A 17296-nucleotide genomic window follows, 5' to 3' on the forward strand; every position below is an offset into this window, starting at 1 on the left:
TACTGTTGGCAGTATTGGCTTTTACCAACCGTGGTAAATACTTATACCGGGACTTTCATATTACTCGCAATATATGAATGCAGTAACCATAGTTACGAAACTATTATGCACTTGCACTGTCCCACATAAAATTCAACATAGCTTAATAGTACAAGCATTGGGTAGTTTTGTAAAGAAAAAGTTTTGCTTGGAAAAAGGTACCGTCTTTATGATAACCCTAAATTTGCAGCTGTCTTAAGAGACGCACTGCAAAACCCGAATGTTTCTAGTTCTGGGTCTTGTGTTAGTGATAGTGCTAGTACATAACTAGAACAAACACTAGACCGAGAACTATACTCTGTTTTTAAACCAGGAGGAGTATTTTAAATTTGTCACCAGATTGACCTTGCACGTGATTGGTTGAATGCGAGGAAGGTTCACACACAGGCAATTTTGAATTTGAAGGTTAGGTTATTGACAATTCGACAGTTTCGTGTCATTATTGTATATTTTGTGTTCTTAAACCCTTTTTTATTATACAGGGTTCCCCATAATAGACTACCCATTTTATTTTATTAATAAATTCCCTATGAGATAACTAAATAAGTTTTTCTCTGTGGGAATATCTTCTGTAGTCTTTGGGATTTAAGTTAATTATTAATCAAGTAGTCGCCTATCACAAATAAGTTTTAAATTATTAATTATTATTATCGAGATAATATTCGATATTATTTTTAGTTTCGTTATTTTTTTTCAACATCTGTTTGAACTTTCATGGATTACTCAGTCCAACAACGTGTGTTTTGTGTAGAAACTTACATTAGAAGCAATTCGATAGAAGAAGTTAGGCGTGCATTCCGGCGTCAGTTTAATAACAACAATAGGAGTCACACCCCAAATCGTAAAACTGTTAAGTTATGGGTTCGTCATTGGCGTGAAAATGGTTCTGTACAAGATTTGAAGAAGCCTGGACGTCGAAGAACAATTCGTACACCAGAAAATATTGAACGAGTTAGAATTGCGTTTACAAGAAGTCCTAAAAGGTCTGCTAATCGACAAAGCCTTATCCTAGGAATATCAAAGGGAAGCTTAGATCGAATTATTCGAAAGGATTTAAAATTTCATCCCTATAAGTACCAAATGGCACAGCACCTTAGCAATCAAGATAAAGAAGCAAGGTTAGCATTTTGTCAAGAATTTTTGGATTTACATCAAGGAGCAATTCACAATCTCCTAATGAACGACGAAGCAAATTTTTATTTGAACGGCATGGTTAATAAACAGAATTTTAGATACTGGTCAAATGAAAATCCTCGTGAAATCTTTACACAGAACCTCCATAATCCAAAAGTTATTGTGTGGCGTGGAGTAGGATCTTTTGGTATTATTGGTCCATATTTTTTTGAGGATGAAAATAACCGCGCTGTAACAGTAACATCCGAGCGCTACGTAAACATGCTAGAGACATTCCTCATTCCAGAATTAAATAGACGAGGGTTACTAAACAATCCCTTACTATTCCAACAAGATGGGGCAACAGCTCATACTGCCAGAAACTCAATGAGGGTTCTGCGAGAAATGTTTAATGGTCGACTCATTTCTCGATTCGGAGATTTGCCTTGGCCTTCGAGGTCCCCCGACTTAACGGCACCCGATTTTTTCCTGTGGGGATATTTAAAAGCCAAAGTGTTTGCGAGTCGTCCAGGTACAATCGAGGAACTCAAAGTCAAAATTCGTGAAGAAGTTGAAGGAATAGACGAAGGTTTGCTACGCCGTGTAATGAACCACTTTTTATCTAATATTGAAAAATGTGTTGAAGTTGGTGGAGGTCAATTAGAAGACGTGATTTTTAAAAGTTAGAATTAAATTAGCCAAATATTTATAAGTTATCATAAATCCCAAAAAGTTTGCTGTCATTTAGTATAATAAAAAGTTTGTTTTTTTAACTAAAAAAATTTTAATTCAAATTTCAAAATGGGTAGCCTATTATGGGGAACCCTGTATTTTGAAATAAATACACTCATAACTTCAATGTTAATTTGTATGTATAGTGTTGACGATAACAAACGAAAATAAATACAATAATAAGTAAATAAATAAATAATAATTATTAATTTAAATTTACCGCCAAAATATCTAGTGATATTTTCTGGTGATTTTTTCCGGTGTAAATCTGATTTTCGCGTTTACTCCTCCTGGTTTAAAAACAGAGTATAGTTCTAGTGCAAGTGTTAGTTCTAGTTTTAATTGTTATTCAGCGCTAAGTTGTATATTTTTAAGTTTCGGGTTTAGCCCTGTGTCTTCAGACGCTGAATGTTAGGTAAGGTTAGTTTTGTTTACAAACATTAATTATACCATGAAGTATTCTTTGGCAATTTGTAATGGCAATTATAGCGTGAAGTTTTCTTTTGTAATGTCAATTATAGCATGAAGGAATGTTCGGTAAGGTTAGTTTTGTTTACAAACATTAATTATACCTTGAAGTTTTCTTTGGCAATTTGTAATGGCAATTATAGCGTGAAGTTTTCTTTTGTAATGTCAATTATAGCGTGAAGGAATGTGAGGTAAGGTTAGTTTTGTTTACAAACATTAATTATACCATGAAGTTTTCTTTGGCAATTAGTAATGGCAATTATAGCGTGAAGTTTTCTTTTGTAATGTCAATTATAGCGTGAAGGAATGTTCGGTAAGGTTAGTTTTGTTTACAAACATTAATTATACCATGAAGTATTCTTTGGCAATTTGTAATGGCAATTATAGCGTGAAGTTTTCTTTTGTAATGTCAATTATAGCGTGAAGGAATGTTCGGTAAGGTTAGTTTTGTTTACAAACATTAATTATACCATGAAGTATTCTTTGGCAATTAGTAATGGCAATTATAGCGTGAAGTTTTCTTTTGTAATGTCAATTATAGCGTGAAGGAATGTTCGGTAAGGTTAGTTTTGTTTACAAACATTAATTATACCATGAAGTTTTCTTTGGCAATTAGTAATGGCAATTATAGCGTGAAGTGTTCTTTTGTAATGTCAATTATAGCGTGAAGGAATGTTCGGTAAGGTTAGTTTTGTTTACAAACATTAATTATACCATGAAGTTTTCTTTGGCAATTAGTAATGGCAATTATAGCGTGAAGTTTTCTTTTGTAATGTCAATTATAGCGTGAAGGAATGTAAGGTAAGGTTAGTTTTGTTTACAAACATTAATTATACCATGAAGTTTTCTTTGGCAATTAGTAATGGCAATTATAGCGTGAAGTTTTCTTTTGTAATGTAATGTTTTGTAAAGAAAAAGTTTTGCTTGGAAAAAGGTAACGTCTTTATGATAACCCTAAGTTTGCAGCCGTCTTAAAAGACGCACGGCTAAACCCGAATGTTTCTAGTTCTGAGTCTTGTGTTAGTGATAGTGCTAGTACATAACTAGAACAAACACTAGACCGAGAACTATACTTTGTTTTTAAACCAGGAGGAGTATTTTAAATTTGTCACCAGATTGACCTTGCACGTGATTGGTTGAATGCGAGGAAGGCTCACACACAGGCAATTTTGAATTTTGATTTTGAATTTGAAGGTTAGGTTATTGACAATTCGACAGTTTCGTGTCATTATTGTAAATTTTGTGTTCTTAAACCCTTCTTTATTATATTTTGAAATAAATACACTCATAACTTCAATGTTAATTTGTATGTTTAGTGTTGACGATAACAAACGAAAATAAATACAATAATAAGTAAATAAATAAATAATAATACACTGTTGGAAATAATTCACGAGCACACCCTGTATAATCTTTACACGTGTGTCTAGCGGAATAAAATTTGGTATGGAAGTAGTACTAAAGTAGTGTAACTAAAGTAGCCGCTCTCCGTGTGAGTAACACGGAGAGCGGCACAACTCTGCTGGGAGGTGAAACATCAATAGCGAGAGTATCCCCCGTGAGCTTCGCGTACCATCGCTACACGACGTGGCATGGAGTCTATAAGTCGCTGTATTGTAGCGAGAGGGATGGCTAACTATGCCACCTCAACTCGCCTCCATAGCTCCAAAACGTTAGCCGGGGAAGCCGGATAACGTTGAAGTCTCCGACCAGTCATTTCCCAAACATGTTCGATTGGACTCAGATCCGGAAAAACGAGCTGACCTAGGAAGAATTCGTATACGGTGCTCTTCCATAAAGGTCTGTACAATACGCCCGATGTGCGTTCGGACGTTGTCGTGCATGTATAGGAGACCTGGACGCCGCCGAACGTAGGGAAGCACAACGAACCGTAGCACCTCATCTACGTATAGTTGGCCCGTCATGGTCTACTATACACGCAGCAGACATGTACGTCCACCATGTGTAATAACACCCCATACCATAATGCTCGGTTGTCGGTGGATAGGGCATTCTTGCACGCACTGCTCGAGTAGACGATCACCACGTCTCCGACGAACTAAAGTTCGCGCATCACCAGTGCTCAATTCGAATCTTGATTCGTCGGAAAACAAAATGTCCCTCTCCTCGGCAACCCACTAATGCCTAGCGTTGACCCACTCGTGACGTATGCTGCGGTGCTCGGGTGTTACTGGAATCCGCTGTATCGCACGTCGCGCGCGCAGTCCACTATCTACCAAACGCCGCCATACAGTTCGCGTAGTGAGTGAGCCTTCCCCTGCCGGTGGCCAAACAGCTCCAAGTTGCCTTGAGGAGGACGCACACGACGCTAAAGCGCTGAGCACAAGAGTGCGATCCTCGTGTGCTGGGGTTGCGGCTGATGGTACCTATGTCCTACCTCAGACCATTCTCGCCATGCCCGTTGCACTGCCGATAACGACCGCTCGAGACGACCGACGCGCAATTTCACGGAACGATACATCCTCAATGTGCATACCCACAAACATTCCTCGCCCAAACTCGCTTAAGTAACGTGATCGCTCATCCATTGCGCACAGAGTACGATAACAATGTGGTCCCTCACACCACACTAAAAACGACCGGTATTTTCCATCCACTTCGGTCTCCATAGCGACGGAATGTTCCACTTGGAAGGGCAGCTCAGTCAACAATGCCGCGACGGAACAACTCGAAACTCGCTGAATAAACTCGTCTACAGTAAAGCTTTGTGCTCCGCAAATATTATGGATTTATCTTCACGCGTTCAGATTATATAGGGTGTGCTCGTGAATTATTTCCAACAGTGTAATTATTAATTTAAATTTACCGCCAAAATATCTAGTGATATTTTCTGGTGATTTTTCCTAGTGTAAATCTGACTTTCGCGTTTACTCCTCCTGGTTTAAAAACAGAGTATAGAAACATTCGGATTTAGCCGCACGTCTCAAAAGACGGCTAAACCCGAATGATTCTGATTCTAGGTCTTGTCTTAGTTCTAATGACAGTGCTAGTGCAAAACATTCGGATTTAGCGGCATGTCTTTCAAGACGGCTAAACACGAATGATTCTTGTGTTAGTGCTAGTGTAAAACTAGAACTAGAGAGTATTGGGTTTAGCCGTGCGTCTTCAGAATAGTGTTAGTTCCAGTTTTAGTTCAATAAAAATATGCAATATAGTGATATTTAATGCTAACTAGCGCTACCTACCAGCCGTCTTAAGAGAGGTACTGCTGAACGGAATGTTTCTAGGTCTAGTCTTAGTTCTAGCGCTAGTGTTAATTTAATTTTGTTTTGTTATTCAGAGCTAGATTGTTGTAAATTTTTAATGAGCTATAACTGACACTGCCTTCCCCGAATTAATCCGTTATATCGAGGTTTTACTCTAATGTATGTCAAATTATACAGGTTCATCCACGACGACCATCCATTAGAACTATACAGGATTCTGGCCAAAATAAAAATTTGAAAATTCAGATTTAAGTATTATTAATTGCGTTCTCTTCGACTAAAATATTTTCAGATTTCTAGCACCGGTATAACCGGAAGTCGCCACCTACTTTATTTTTTTAAATGGAACACCTTATATATTTTTACATATTTGGATTTGCCTGCTTTCAAGGTTTATGAATAACTTTACTTTTTACAATTTGATTTAGCCGTTCTCGAGTTATTCCAATTTTTCTAGAAAAATCTGCCGAGTACGTTTGGTCACGTTAACTTTTCGAAACTTGGAAGTACCATAACTTCATTTTTTTAAATGGCACCCCCATATTTTATTACTTAGTCCTCTTCGGCGTCTCATTTTACATCTTTTATATCCCATATGTCCCATACATAATATTTATAGTTTGGGAAATAATTAAGGTTCTTTGAAAAATGCACACATATCATATCGATAATTAAACTAGTGTGCCATGAATGAAATGCCTAGTGTGACCTAGTGAATAACCAAATCAAGTGGGGTTTGAAAATTTGCAGACTTGTGATGTTCGATGCCAGCTTTTTAACTAACATTTTTTCAAGTTACTTGTGGTTACACCGGAAGAGGTGACAATTTTCATATTTCAAACGGAACACCCTGTATTTTACTAGATTTTTGAAATTTTTGTTCAATTTTAGGCCACTTGTACCTAAGTGGAGTCATTTTTGAGATTTTAATTTTTTGTAATCAAAAATGTCAACTACAACGTTACTTGCTATAATTTATAAATCATCTGAGGAGGATCAACAAGGAAAAAATAAACAGTTTGACATTTGCTAAAGCTATGGTTTATTTCTGTTGGTGTGATGACTCAAACAATGCCACGTTTTGGATTTAGTAATGAAGATTATTTGAATTTGATAATAATTTATAGAGAGTGCAACCAAATAATTCTCGTACGTTTCGTAATTATCGGCTGTTTGCGGAAAGATTTGCATGAATTTCCAACTCATCCCGTACCAACTAAGGGTATTCTACACAAGCTATTAAAAAATTGTCTGGAATTTGGAACATTTTCTCTGGAATCAGAAACATTAAAACTGGAATTTTATCGCTCTTCGTTACGATGAAAACTTAAATTCTGACAGATACCAAGGAATTTTACGCAATGTGTTGGTGGCAGCAATGTGACTTCTCGAGAACAGATCACTACAAGAATTAACCTAGTCTTAATTCGAAATCTGAAAATATTTTAGTCGAAGAGAACGCAATTGATAATACTTAAATCTGAATTTTCAAATTTTTATTTTGGCCAGAATCCCGTATAGTACGGTCGTCGTAGATGACCCTGTATTGACATGTTGCATTTTATGTGGGGCAAAGTAAGTAGATACGCCCTAGTTTCTATGGAAATATATTTTTGTGTTAAGTGAAATTATCTAACTGTAAATATCTATGTTTCCAAAATTTATAATAGAATCCTTGTACAGTGTGTTAATTAATTATCGTACCCGACATCATCATCGAAAGTATGCAACCAATATCACAGATTGGTATTGCAACGTGACGGAAGTTCCTAAAAACGATGGATATTAGATATATTTTAATAATTAAAAAAATATTTTAAATATAAAAAAAGGTCTAACTTCTCTCCTTTTATTTAAAATAATTTTTAGTGTATCCATAGATTGAAATTAATGTTGAAAGTACTTATTTTGATGTATTAAAAAGAACTGTTTCGAAAAATATAAAGGCAGCAAAAAACGGTTAAAGAACAGAAAAAATAACGTACGATTAGTTGTCAACATTTGGTTACTAATTTAAAATTATCCAAGCTACCACTACATATTGAGATATGCAGCCAACATTACACAGATCACGTGGGTTACAATAATTAATTTACACAGTGTACATTAAAACACTGATGCTGATAGAGGCTACTAAGAAAAGCTTTTGCAGAATATAGATACCAGTAGTGACGTAGGTTTGCGTATAAAGCCCAAAATACGGATAAGGAGCATTAGAAAAAAATGTTTCCAATGATAAAAATTCAGTAACAATAAACACCTATATATTAATTGTTCTCCATGTATACTTACGGAAATAAAAAATGCAATAAACGTAACCATTGACCGGTTGGAATCGTACCAAGAATTCCTTTCTATATTACACATATGAAATGTAAATAAACTTGGAATAGGTTCAAACGGAGCTGAACCCCAGCCGGGGTCACAATCGCATAATCCTGTGTTGTTATTTGCCTTTCCATGATGACAATGAATAGTAGTCTATTAAAAAAAAATTAAACAAACATTAAAATGAGCAAATTTCCTCACCAAAATCATCGAATATTTATTTTGATCGTTCATTTCGGCGTATTTATTCTCTAAAGGTGTTAACTCGGCTCGCTTTATACATTTTTCCAAGTCTAAACATTTATTTGTAATGGGGGTATATCCCTTTGAAAATCAAAAGTTTTAATATTAGCCAATTTGAGATTTTTTTGTGCATACCACATCTGGAAGCTCTTTATCGGGGTCGTAAACGCATTTAGGTACTTTTTGACACCGTTTCCATCTCTTATTAAAATAATTTCTCGTTCCAATATATTTCATATGACAATCAACGGGTTCGCAATTATTCAACGGGTCTAAATCGACACTTTCGCAAATTGTTGATCTGTGTTTTTCAAAGAAATCTAAAAAATCGTTTGTTTATTTCTTGATAATGATGTTTTTGAATATTAACTTACTGTTACATCTTAGAGGTTTCCAATGATTTCCTTTTATATAAGTGTTAAAACTTATATTGGTCTTTTTTTCGAGCATTTGCTGGTCTTCACTTATAAATTTTATGGCAATTATACAATATCCCTTTCTATTTAGTAAATACTGCAACAAAAGTAATGTTAATGATCATTTAGTTTTTGTGCTGTAATTTTTTTACCACATTTGGGTAAACTAGGGTAATGTTTTTAGCACAACGTGGCTTAATAATTCCCATATCCCCGCCGATAAGCTGCATCATTTCGCAATCTTTATCATTAGAATCTATTTCCTCAACGCACTTTACCATTCGCGTAAGGATGGTGTATGAGCAAGTATCTGTGTTTCTAATAGCTACATCTACAACGATAAAGCGTGAATTGAGTTAATTAAAAAATGTTTTGAAACATACAAAAAATCATTCCTATATCATCATGGCTTAGTGCGGCTATGTTGGCATCCTAAAAATAAATATGAAGAGAAAAAATTTTGCAAAAATGTTAATTAATATTAAAATAGTTTCACCTCAATCACAATTTTACATCGGACAACTAAAATGCATATTAGGAAGATAGATAAAATACGCATGTAGTTTTTCTTGACATACCACCGTTGACATTTGGCCAATCACTTTGATAAATGGCGTCATCTATCATATTAATTTGAATTTAAAAATTTTCAAACAGCGCCCTCTAAAGGATGCGGAATCAACGAAAATTGCTTACAAATCGTTCAATAACACTATTACAAAATGATTAGTTAAATTTTCCAAGAAAATTATGCTCACCAATCGAAAATTACCAATAAAATTGTTATCAAAAACGATTACTTATCAAAGTTGTATCCGCATGTGAGTTTATAACCTAAAATTTAAGTTAAAATGAAGTGGGTAATCTTGTTTATATTCGGTGAGTTACTTATAATCAGGTGATTCATTATTTACAAATTCTTATTTATTTATTTTAGTGTTAATACGTTTTAATTATGCGTCCAAAGTAATAGAACTCACAGACAAGTTCTTGGAGATTCGCAAAGATGGTAGCCCATGGTTTTTAATGTTTTACGCTCCCTGGTGTGGACATTGCAAGAGAATTGAGCCTGTTTGGGGGCACGTCGCGCAATCATTACGAAAAACTAATATTCGCGTTGGTAAAGTTGATTGTACAAGATATGCAAATTTAGCTTCACAATATGCGGTTGCAGCATATCCAACTTTAAAATTGTAAGATATTTCACTTTTCTATGGTATATATGTTTAAATTTAATAATTTTAGTGTAAAAGGCGATGAAGAACACACCTATAACGGTGATAGAAAGATGGAAGATATGGTTAATTTCGCTTTGAGAATGAATGGGCCCCCAGTTCAAGAATTAACTAAATCGGAAAGCATGAATACAATTAAAGGACAACACGATTTGTTTTTTATGTTCGTTGGGGAGCAAGAAGGCAATTTATGGAATGCTTATCATTCCGTTGCCACTCATTTTCAACCTCACGGATTTTTTTATGCCGCGCCGAAAGATGTAGCCAAACAACACGTGGATTTAGATGAATTGCCGGCTGTTTTTGTTTATAAAGAAAATTTACATCATTTTTATACCGGTAAAAATTAAATACTCACTCCTTATAAGGTTATCCAACTCAATCAAATTGACGTTGGCGGGGTGAGGTGGGAAACGTGACGTCATTGGAGGAAAAATATAATATTGGCCTTTTGAAGGGTCTATTTAACTTAATATTTAATGAAGGCGTTTTAACTCTCTCAACGATTACTGGCTTAAGTATTTACAGTTATTTAAAGAAAATTCGATAAAAATAATGTATCGTGCCGCCATCTATTTTCTAAACAAAGAATTACTACAATTATAACATTTTTAACTCGTAACTTTAGATATAAATATAATAATCTCTATAAATTTAAACACTAAACAAGTGTTATTAAACTCAAGAAATAGAGTTTATGTTGATTTAAGTATATAAATAAAAATATAGAAATGTCAATTCCTCCAATGACGTCACAGCAAGGCCTTTGCGGGGGGGATACGTTCATAAACAGCGTTCATAAGGAGTTGGACAACCTTATTATGTTTACTCGGCAGACCTTGACTCACTCCGTCCAAATTTACTTAAAAATTAAATTAAAATTAAATACTCACTCCCATTTAAAAATTAAAAATTAATTTATGAAAACTTAACTACAAATATCGTTTCTAAGAAACTTTTGACAGTCATTTAATTATTTAAATTGAATTGATGATGTCTTTTACATGTTGATAAAGCCCAAAATTAAAATTTTAAGAAACTGGAAGTCTACCCATTCTCTGTAAATGATCTTTATTCATATGCCACACTTTGTAATTATTGCCTCCATCTACTTTCATGGTTTCTACCATACACTGTTGGTGTGAAAGGAAAACCTTATTCGAAATATCTGAACTCAAAATTGTTTGGAATTCGTTGCGCAACTAATTGCGTTGTGTATCGGATTTGTGCTACAGACTGTGCAATAACGACGGTTTCTTTTCACGTTTGTTAGTAAAAGGTGGTGATTGTAAATTGGCCACTTTTATCAATAACAAAGAATTTTAAAGTGACTTTATTAATTTATACATACAAAAACAGAAATTTGAAGAATGTGATGAAAAATTAAAGGATATCGAACTTAATCCCGATAGAAAGATGGTGCTTAAAAAGATCAATGTTTTGCGCAGTGTTTATCGAAGAGAATTAAAAAAAGTAATCGCAGCTTATGTAGTGTTTATGTTTTCAATATCTTCACCGCCTTGGAAATAACATTCCACTTTTTTATATCGCAAAAAGTTGCGCAAGTAGCAACATGTCAATGCTATGATGACTCTGAACCGGAAAGCTAGTATTCCAAACGCATTTTCAATAATGCACCATGACACCCTGTAGTTATAAATCTTTTCTTCGTTGGTGAGGTTTCTCTTGCTAAATGGTTTTATTAAAATTTCCATAAGTTGGAAGGCATCATCCCCTATGAAAACAGATGACATTTTGATATCTGTTGATGATAAATTTTCCAGTTCAGGAGTACACAGGCTTTTTTTAAAAGTTATTTGAAGCCGTTTATCGCTTCAAGATAATGAGAAAAATTCCATTTCGTCTCAAAATCTTTATACAGGGTGTTTCAGGTTTTTGTAGCAGGACTTTAACAGTCGATAGATGTTTTAAAGTTAACACAAAAACTGCATATAAATATAGGTCGACAAACGCTTTGTTTTGGAGATACAGGTGTCCAAATTAAATTTTTTAAATTGATTTTTATTTAATATTACACGTGTATTTCAACCGATTCTTTTCAAATTTGGTATACGGAGGTTTTTTGGCATGAGAAAAACGATTATGGAGTCCGGTTTACTATAGCCGGTAGAGGGCGCTCTGTAACGTATTCTTTACTGATTAAAATAACAATAATTTTTCTGGCAGTATACTTTTTGGCTTTTTGAATAAAAATTCTTATTATTACGACCTCACGCAAAATTCTTCTTTTAACGTTTCTTTGCAGTCTAATATTGTCATTATTACGATCTACCCGTTATTATTTAGCCCTTGTTCAAGTATTTGTCTATGCACTTTCACAAACGCAGAAGGATGCGGATGTCTTCTATTTGGATATCTTCTGCTATACTCTAAAATGAATATCCGCTAACTCATGGTTAGGAAAAATAACCACAACAAAAATTTAAAAAATGAAAAAAAAACAACATGATTAGGAAAAAGAGTAATGAATTTAGCACGTTAATAAACAAGAAAATAGAATTTAACACGTTAACGAATAAGAAAAATTAATTGAACACTGATCAACAACTACTGGTGATTTGACACTTGATACAACAAACTAAAACATTAGTAAACTTACGTACCTTATTTCAATAGCAAACATTATTATTTAACAATCCTCTAAAAAAACTTTGTCTATATCGATTAATAAAAAGCGGATTATCTTGAAAACGATCAACTTTGGCGCATTTTGATAAGAGTACCGTTTTTGCTTAAAAAAGTACCGAGAATAAGAATTTTTATTCAAAAAGCCAAAAAGTATACTGTGAGAAAAGTTATTGTTATTTTAATCAGTAAAGAATACGTTACAGAGCTACTGTAAAACGGACTCCATAATCGTCTTTCTCATGCCAAAAAACCTCCGTATACCAAATTTGAATAGAATCGGTTGAAATACACGTGTAATATTAAATAAAAATCAATTAAAAAATTTAACTTAACACCCTGTATCTTTAAAACAAAGCGTTTGTCGACCTATGTTTATATGAAGTTTTTGTGTTAATTTTAAAAGATCTAACGACTAAAAACGTCAAAGTTCTGCTACATAAACCTGAAACACCCTGTATAGTTACAATTCTCCATTCATTTTCGCTTTGTGGAAGCTGAAAGGAAACATGTCAGCAAATTCATGCGAAACAAGGCATAAATGATATTTTATATGAAGGACGCTTGGATACCCTGCAATTAAATTCTGTATCTATAAATGTATCAGTTTTACGCCCCCTCTTCGAGAATTCAACCTACTACGCATCTTCATCACCTTCAAATAATATACTCATGCCAATTATATTCATACCCACCAACCCCAGTACAGGTAACTACAATAGAGAACAGACCAGTGCAATATTCTAAAGTAACAGAGTTATTCTTAGACCCAGAATTTCAATAAGTATATGGTATAAGTACGAAAGCTTTCACAGCCGGTGTTAATTGAACTAAAACTAGAACTAACTCTAGAAAGTTTCGAGTTTTGTCGTGCGTCTTTTTTATTGTGTTATTGTTTAGTTAATATTCGTGTTATTTTATGTTAAAATGTTATACAGTGTGTCCCCGGATAGGTGAAACGACTCTTATAAAAGGTGAAAATTTTTCGATATTGATTGTCATTTTTTGGGGTTTAGCCCGGCTTGGTTAAAGACTAATTTTGAACATATTTTTAATTTTGAAAAAACAAGTGAGCCTTGACAGTGAAAGAAAAACTTTTTTTGTGGTAGGTAAAGTACCTTTTCTGTTTACAGTACGTGAAAGTGTTACTAAGCAGTTTTGTTTAGAATGAAAAACTATGGCCATATGCAAATTTTCGGAATGATCGGCCTACTTTGATAAAAATCCATATCAAACAATTTTATTTCTAACAGAGACTGCCATGGAAAAACAAAATTGCTTTCGTGTTTATGTTAATCTGTCAAAGTGTAATTTAGTATACTTAATGTGTGTTTTGAATATAATGTTAACATTAGACGAAAATGTTTATGTGATTCAGTGTTATGGAACCGGGAAAAAATCAATGAATATGGTTATTAATCTATTTAATGAAAAATTTCCAAACAGTGGAATTAACAAAAGTACTTGTTGGCGTTTAATCAAAAGATTTGGTACAACAGGAAGTGTTCACTATAAGAAAAAAGAAAAAAAAATTATGATGAAACTGATACAGGTACTTTAGTTGCTTTACATTCAACGGATGCATTTCCTACCATGTCTCTAAGAAATCGAAGCATAACATAAGTAAAACACATTTACAAAGAATTTATAAAGCAAACAGAATTTATCCGTACAAAGCCAAATTTTGCCACACTTTGGAGGAAGGTGACGACGCAAAGCGATTGCATTTCTGTTTATCTTTGGGGGAATTAATTTTAGAAAACAGACGTTTTCATAAACTAATAATTTTTTCCTTGGTATTCCTTCTTCCCAAAACTGTCGGTATTGGAGCAGAGACAATCCCCATTATGTAATTAATACAAACAGGCAGTAATTTAAAAAAGTTAATGTGTGGTGTGCCGTGTCATACAAACTAGGAATAATTGGACCGTTCTTTATTGAAGGAACATTAAACCAACAAACTTATTTACAAATTCTGACAAGGTTTGTTGACGAACTTCCATTAGATGTTCGACAGACTCATTTCTTTCAACATGATGGCTGCCCTGCCCATTCAACAAAAATGATTAGTAATTGGCTAAATAATCAATTTGGCGAAAGATGGTTTGGGAGAATGAGCGAGATATCTTGGCCGGGCAGATCTCCAGATCTCACAATAATGGATTTTTTTTGTTTGGGGAAGAGTAAAACAAATAGTTTACCAAGAACACATTCCTAATGATATCGAAATACTAAAAAATAGAATAACACAGGCAGTTCGATCACTTCCTAGAGAGCATGTACAGGCAACTTTTGGAGTATTCCGAAAACGTATCGAAAAATGCGCAAATTTAGGAGGTGATTTGATAGAGAGTTACATGTAGTCTGAAGTTATAATTTATTATAACTTCAAACTACCGTGGTTATTATTGTATGTTTTCATTTCGTTGAATAAACATTATCATTATTATTTTATTAATAATTCAATAATTTGTCATAATTAAGTGTGATTTTTTTATTATGTTTTCCTTTCCTTTTCTGTTGTATTTTTTATATAAAACGCGGAGTTGATGAGCAGACGTTCGACGAGTTCACGTCAATATTTTTGTTCGACTAAAAGTTGCTAAGAACCTTTTTTAGTGGTACTTCTCAATTGTATCGGCTGTTGCTTTAACCGAGAGAGTACTAAAGTAGTATTTTAAGTAGTTTTTTTTGTAGGCGAATAAACATTTAATTTGTTTTGAACATTGTAATAACGTTTTGTTTATTTCTCCCGAACAAAAAACAACAAAAACTTGAACAAAAAATCGTAATAAAATACTATTGACGAAAATAATAAACAATGAGTTTTATCAAAGTAGGCCGATCATTCCAAAAATTTGTATATGGTTATAGTTTTTCATTCTGAACAAAACTTCTTAGTAACACTTTCACGTACTGTAAACAGAAAAGGTACTTTACCTACCACAAAAACAGTTTTTCTTTCACTGTCAAGGCTTACTGGTTTTTTAAAAATTAAAAATATGTTCAAAATTAGTCTTTAACCAAGCAGGGCTAAACCCCAAAAAGTAACAATCAATATCGAAAAATTTTTACCTTTTATAAGAGTCGTTTCACCTATCCGGGGACACACTGTATATTTCTTCAAAACCTTTATGATTGCTTCACAGGCCTCGCTAATAATCTTTCCAAGTGTTTGAGCAGCTATGGCCGTTTCAAACTTTAAACCCTCATAGCTCAGTCTAGATGCAAGGTACCTTAAAGTAGCAAATAAACTTTGCTTGGGCGATATTGCTTCTCTCAATATTGTGTCTTGTTTTTATATAAGTGGTGTTACCATGACCAATAATTCACCAAAAGTAGTGTGATCCATTCGTAAATAATTTTTATAGTCTAATGGTGATCTCAACTTAAGTTCTTTGAAAAGATAGGTGTGGCTAAAAAGTGATCTTTTTTTTAACCACCCTTTCATCCATACTTTCTGCTTCCTTTTTCTCATTCTAACACCATCTTTCGACGCAACAGCAATTATTATAGCTAAACAGGCTGCTTCGTCAGACGGTATGTTTCCGTGCGTACACACCACAAGCAACTGAAGTTTGTATAAAATTGTGTATTGTGCAACGTCAGTTTGCACAATTTGTTTGCTGGTGTATAGGGCCTATAACGCGTGATAAACGGCTTGCTTTGTGTTGGGACTTAAGTTTAGTCTTTTGCGACCATTTCTTGTCAAAATGTTTTACCTCTCTCCCATTATTTTCTTAAATCTTTATATGAGATCTTGAAAAGTCGCGTTTTTTTTTGGATTAAAAACTTATACTGTAGGAAAAATTACAACCTTTACTTACTTTTAATAAGTGTTTTCTTAATTTTTGAAAAAAATCGATTATTTCTGGACGGAGAGAATATTAAAAAAAAATAAAAATCTTTTTATAATTTATTTATTTATTTGCAGTTGAATCTGGAACATTAATAGACGATGCAGAACATTTAAATACAACAATGTATAAATGGATTAACGAGGAACGTTTCGAAACGTTTCCTAAAATAACCAAAGGCAATATCAATGAATTAATCCAAACTAAAAAATATATAGTGATAGCAGTTCTCCAAGAAAATAGATTAGAACATATCCCCCCTGATATGTTGGAATTTCGAGATATGGTTGAAAGCGTAATTCGCAAAAAACGCGATAAATACCACAAAGACTTTCAATTTGGTTGGGTTGCCACTCCCGATATCGCTAATAGCATTGCCATGATGATTCTTCCTGTTCCAAGCGTCATCGTGCTTAATTCAACGACTTATCATCATTATATCCCGGATGATGATCCTCTACATTTAACTGTTGAAGCCTTAGATTTGTTTTTGGAGAGTGTCCGCAACCAAAGCGTGCCTGCTTATGGAGGAAACGGAATCTTTGTTAAATTGTATAAGATTTATTTTGAAGCGAAGACCACGCTAGCTGAATTATGGAAGGGAAACGCCGTTTTGACAGTTGTTATTTTTGGGTTACCTCTAACGTTCCTTTCTCTTATTGTTTATAATATTTGTTGTGCTGATATCTTGGATGCTGATGAGGAAGAGGAAGGTAAGTATTGTTTATATCGAATTAATTAAATTAATTGATTTGTGTATTTATTTTTAGAAACTCATGAGAAGAAAGATTAATTTTATTAATTTCTAGTCAAGACATTCCGTGTTTTATACATTTTATGGATAAGTACTTATATAAAATTTTAAGATTAGGTAATTTTTATTAATAAAATTGTGTACTTAAATTATTAATAAATAAATTAAATTATTTCACTTTATTTGAATTAGCTCCATCTATGGTGTGTATTAATAATCGTTTATTACCAACTTAAAA

The 17296-nt window shown here is 33.7% G+C and overlaps 2 protein-coding genes across 3 annotated transcripts in view; one reads left to right on the forward strand and one right to left on the reverse strand.

The window, feature by feature from the left end:
• The window catches only part of LOC111423582 (uncharacterized), a 10253-nt gene extending 1021 nt beyond the window's left edge, over positions 1–9232 (reverse strand). Inside the window, exons 1-7 of one of the 2 annotated variants that reach the window (XM_071194259.1) lie at positions 9063–9232; positions 8950–8998; positions 8722–8897; positions 8525–8663; positions 8286–8470; positions 8109–8231; positions 7872–8060 (exon numbers count right to left, since the gene is read on the reverse strand). In XM_071194259.1, coding sequence (XP_071050360.1) covers positions 7872–8060; positions 8109–8231; positions 8286–8470; positions 8525–8663; positions 8722–8897; positions 8950–8998; positions 9063–9125 — 924 coding nt within the window. In that variant the 5' untranslated portion in view covers positions 9126–9232. Of the gene's footprint in view, positions 1–7871; positions 8061–8108; positions 8232–8285; positions 8471–8524; positions 8664–8718; positions 8898–8949; positions 8999–9062 lie in introns of both variants that reach the window. The other variant, XM_023056846.2, reaches the window with a different exon arrangement.
• A 35-nt stretch (positions 9233–9267) lies between these two features.
• Positions 9268–17231, forward strand: LOC111423583 (Thioredoxin-related transmembrane protein 3). The gene is made up of 5 exons (XM_023056847.2): positions 9268–9445; positions 9504–9759; positions 9812–10140; positions 16382–17017; positions 17075–17231. The coding sequence occupies exons 1-5, from the start codon at positions 9418–9420 to the stop codon at positions 17095–17097; spliced, it is 1272 nt and encodes a 423-aa protein (XP_022912615.2). The 5' UTR covers positions 9268–9417; the 3' UTR covers positions 17098–17231.
• Positions 17232–17296: the final 65 nt, after the last annotated feature.

The sequence above is a fragment of the Onthophagus taurus genome, chromosome 1, assembly GCF_036711975.1.
Source record: "Onthophagus taurus isolate NC chromosome 1, IU_Otau_3.0, whole genome shotgun sequence".
Classification (NCBI taxonomy): Eukaryota; Metazoa; Arthropoda; class Insecta; order Coleoptera; family Scarabaeidae; genus Onthophagus; species Onthophagus taurus.